This window comes from Zosterops lateralis (genome assembly GCF_965231275.1).
Source record: "Zosterops lateralis genome assembly, chromosome: 1".
Lineage (NCBI taxonomy): Eukaryota > Metazoa > Chordata > Aves > Passeriformes > Zosteropidae > Zosterops > Zosterops lateralis.
In genome coordinates this window covers 65,912,653-65,917,268 of record NC_139762.1, presented here as the reverse complement: position 1 = coordinate 65,917,268, position 4,616 = coordinate 65,912,653, and the positions used below count along the sequence as shown (strand labels likewise).

The 4,616-nt window shown below is 42.8% G+C and overlaps 1 protein-coding gene across 1 annotated transcript; it reads right to left on the bottom strand.

Annotated features, from left to right (window-relative positions):
• Nucleotides 1-2,375: 2,375 nt before the first annotated feature.
• Nucleotides 2,376-3,891, bottom strand: LOC310917997 (uncharacterized protein). Its single transcript, XM_083876667.1, has 2 exons — nt 3,791-3,891; nt 2,376-3,205 (listed from the first exon to the last, which is right to left on the bottom strand). Exon 2 carries the CDS (start codon nt 3,178-3,180, stop codon nt 2,407-2,409), a length of 774 nt encoding a protein of 257 aa, XP_083732793.1. The 5' UTR covers nt 3,181-3,205; nt 3,791-3,891; the 3' UTR covers nt 2,376-2,406.
• Nucleotides 3,892-4,616: the final 725 nt, after the last annotated feature.

Sequence of the window (4,616 nt, the reverse complement as noted above, 5' to 3'; positions counted from 1 at the left end):
ATTTTATTTCAGTGGAAAGTTACATGACAGTAGTAGTCAACCTGAATGCACTTTAAAGATAATTCTTTTTCAGTTCAAAAGAAAAGTTGGCTAGCATTAACAGCAATATTCATTTTGACTATCTTCCTAATTGAAACAATTTGACATTTGGTTTCAAAATGCAGCCATATTTTTGAGATGCGACCCTTCTCTAATACATCTTTCCCCAAAGGAGGTGATATCATAGTGGTTTGCTTGTGCTTGGTTCACATAACACACTTAACCAATGACAAAAAGTCTTTTCTAGTTCAAGAAGTATAGGGTAGGGAGTGAGGGTGGGGGGCAGAGGGGAAATTTAAGAATCTTTATATGGCCCTATTGGCCATGATCTACTCCTTGAATCCTTCTTGAGAGGCACATGAAGAAATACAGGTTACCTTTGAGGCAAGATTAGTACTTAAGCATTCTTTAGGAAACCTGCATTGCTGAGAGAGAACAGCTTTCCCAAGGCCGAGCAGGGAGCCAGACGGGATCAGAGCTCAGGAGTAACGTTTCCCAGTCACATGCGACCACCCGCTCTCTTCTGTAGCCCACTAAAGGCCTCTGGCAACCTGAATTCCCCAAATGAGGCAGTAGAGGATGCTCCTTCAAATATCTCCTTGATGCCAAGGATGTTTCTATGGTAATTCTGCATTCAAAGTTACTGGTTCGTGCTGCATGAGAGGCTACACAAGGGCCCAAGGAAATGAATGAACCTATCTAAGGTTGTGCATACCCAGGGGGCTTCCATAATTTTGGGTGCGCAGAAATACAAAGACGGAATAATGACAATGTTGTGCTGCACTTCATTTGTTGAATTACTTCAATACCTTGCTCACAGATGTGTGCATGTGAATCTAATCAACCAAACTCCTTGTAGACAGCAAAGATTATTTTGAGAGATTATTCCTGTTTCTGCTACAGAAAAAGAAGCCCCAGCCTTTCATAACCTCTTGAATACAAGGAGATGTGTGTGCATGCATACACCAACACACACGTATCTTTCTCTGTATATGCACAAAAAAAACCAGGTGAGAATAATTTTTTTTCTATATGTAGCACATTATTCTTATAAATATAGGATGATTAAAAACAGACCTCCCTTTTTATGCAGGAAAAATCCCACACCAATACCTGTTTGATTATTCATCTAGTTAATCAATTATATATTAAAAAAAAAAAAATCAAGGGAAAAGAAAAGCTGGCATGATGGCATGATCAGAAATAAATATCTGAAAAAAAATTGTGATTTTTCCATATCCCCTGAAATCCTAGAATAGGAAACATTTCTGTATCTTTTCTTTTGAATCAAATTTCACTTCCAATCCTAAAAGAGGATATTCAACTATTCAATTTGCTGTTCAAAAATAGTGACTCACATTGCCTTTTAAATGCACACAAAAAAGTTGCATCTTTTTGTTTTCATTTTCCCTGCGTGTTTGTTGCATACTGACATCAAATTCCCTGCAGGCATCCTAACCTTGCAATTGGAGAAACAGCGCTCCAGGGTTTTCCACATGTCTAATACACCTGGATAAAAAGTGCTAATTGTCACCAACTTCTATTAAACGACAGCAGTAAGGCACAAAATATGCTTGATTTGCAGATGCTAGTGCCACTGGGAATTAGCAGCAGATTAATAATTGTGCAGACCTTGAACATTCCCCTGGCACTGCCAGCCTGGGTTTCCAGTGCAACATCAGACTACAAGGCCTTTTTTTTAGCTTACTTTCCTGAGGAAAACAGGCTGAGGCATTTGCACTCTTTCCCTGTGTGTGTTTGGCTGTCTTACCTTCCCACAATTATTTCTGATTAATCTGAATAAATTTTAAAGGAAGGTGGAGGTTGCAAACATACAGTGTCCTTAGCAGTTTTATGAAAAACAAGCAGCTAGCTAGATATGATCAAGCCTAAGCCTAAGTGTTTCAAATATCCTGGCTTTTTAAATTCAGGTATTCTTGCATACAAATAAACCCTAATTCTGTTCAAATTTTGTTGGCTCTGAAAGTAGAAGGGAGATGCACCGTATCACATACTCAGCAGGCATCAACCTTGGATCCAGCCACCTTTACGGATCAGGTGACAGACTAAGATCCCGGTTTGTGGTGATTTTTTCCTTTTACAAGCCTATCTGCCAAAAAAAATCCTTTTTCACCTTGAGGCTTTGCATGAGCAACAGCTTCTTGCACAGGTTCACCCTTGCTCTTTTTTCCTCCAGATAAATTCAGGGCCCAATGCTGTGCGTTCTCTCCTCTCCTCTCTTCTTCATCTGCTGCTGCTGCTGTTTCCTCTCCACTGGGCGCACACGAGGACACCACCCCTATGGCATGCAGGCTTGCTGGGGCTCTGGTGGCATGGCAAAGCTCAATTCTGCAGGCAGCAACATGATTATGGTGAAGGTGAGGGCGAGGTTGAGCAAATGTGTTTCAACACTTCTTTCTTTGTATTTATGACTGTGCCATAGCATTCCTGCAGCCTGGCCTGCTGCTGCTCCAGCTGCCTGTGCAAACTCCTGATGGAGCGCAACAGCAGGAGCCGTCGGTACATAGCTAGCTGGAGCCGGTACTTCTCCTTTTCCTCCTTTTTCTTGTTTTCTAAGGTCTCCATTACTGTTGTGGTCTTCATCCAGATCACACGGCCCAAGCTGGAGGAGGCCACACTGCCCTCGGTGCTGCTCTCTGCCCGCTGCAGGTCAGTCCCAGCCCACGCGTCCTCACCGGCCCCACGGGGCAGCCCTGGGGCCTGCAGTGCCTCAGAACTCAATTTGCCACAGCTGCAGGAGCTTTTGGCATGCAGGGAGACAAGGTCCACAGGCAGCAGGTTATCAATTTCTGCAGGGCATGAGGAGGAACCTAACAATGCATCTACAGCTGCCAGAGGATGCTCAGCCAGCCCAGAGGCTGCCCTCTGTTCCTGGCCACCACTAACCATCTCTGGGCCAGTCAGGGCTTTTAGCTGGGCCACTGCCCTGCTGGAGAGGACAGACAGTCTTTCTGGCACTGCTGAGCTTCCCTTGTCTTCATTAAGACTGTCCAGCAAAGGGCTGACAGAACAACCAGGGGATGCTGATACAACATCGTGAGTCAGAAATCGGTCTTCATCGCTGCTACCGTTTTGGATCTCCTCTTCATCTCTTGATACTACAGCTGCTGTCCCAGCCATTTAATGCATGAGCTACAGAAATTTTCTGTGGACAAAGTGGAAGTAAAAGGATTTCATTTTCACATACACACACAGAGAAGCCTAGCAGAGAGTGACATTTGAAGAAAGAGCCTCTTTTTATATTTAAGCAATGGACCTATTACTTTTCTAATAAAGCACAACCCTTGGGTCACTTCAGGCCATTTCTTGTGATTTGCATTAGATGTTCTTCGAGACACAACATTAATCCAATAATAATTAAAATGATATACTGTACTATTAACATTCTCAAATCTTTAAAGGCAAGTGATCTATCCCTGCAGCACTGGCTGTGCTGACTAATTAAACAGAATACTGTTGTAAATGGGCATTGTAAGCACTTCTCCCATTTAAGAACACAGCTCTAACAAGTGTAGTTTGTAGAGATGGGTGAGTTATCGGGATTGATCAGCTTTAAAGGGAGGTGGAGGTACCACAAAGAGCAGGTAGTATTTAAATACCCTCTCCAAGATTAATCTGTCTGCTACCAGTTTGTTTACAAGGTAGCTTTTCCCCTTCCTATTAATTCTAACAGTAAAGCTATATTAGCAACACACTAGCCAAAGAGAGGAAAAAGAAACCAAACACTTACCGAGGGTACTGGGGGGAAGGAAAAGAGTTACAGTGCATTGTGTCTGTGTATGATATTTTCTTGAATGTGAGTCAGCACAATCTGGAACAGAAACATCACAGTGCTGGAGCAGGAGCAGCAACAGCATTACGCTGTTCCACCCAGCAACAACACAGTCAGTCCCAATCACAGAGGAGAGCAGGGCTGCTTTCTTCCTCCTCAGTGGGCATTCCTCCCTGGCGTGCAGCTTTTATGTCATCTTTGAGCATCAAAATGAATACCAGGATTGGATGGCACTTTTTACCCACCTCAAAATCAAACATACCTGATTCACCCATTCTACAGGGGGCAATACCTATGGCCCTTCCCATCCCTGACGGCCAGCAAGGAGGTAGCACAGGATGAGATATTCTGGACTCCAAATGTGCGTGTTTTCCTTCAGAAACAAACAAGCTTAGATAAACTTCAGCTGCATGAACAAGCTAAACCTAAAAATGAAGTAAGCGTTCAACACTAAGCAAATGCTAAACATGAAGACAGGCAGAAGTTGTAGACCAAAGTGGTTAATGTACACCGCTGTTTAATGAGGCTGGCCTAATCTTTAAAGAGCAATATTACATCCAACTAAACCATCCCACAAAAAAATAAACTTTATCTGCACTTCTGATGTTTGGAAAAGCTACCTTCAGCATCATCTCTTGTTGCAGTGCCAGGAACAAAATTCACAAATCATCTACCTGCATCTACTTCAATCAACTTACCATAGGGCTTCAGTTGCCCCAAGACTTTCTCTTCTCCATTCTCTAATATAAATAGAAGAAGGAATTAATCCAAAATACTATCTAAA

Bases quoted from the DNA above. Each gene is read 5' to 3' on its own strand.
- LOC310917997 (XM_083876667.1), bottom strand. From the start codon at position 3,180: ATGGCTGGGACAGCAGCTGTAGTATCAAGAGATGAAGAGGAGATCCAA.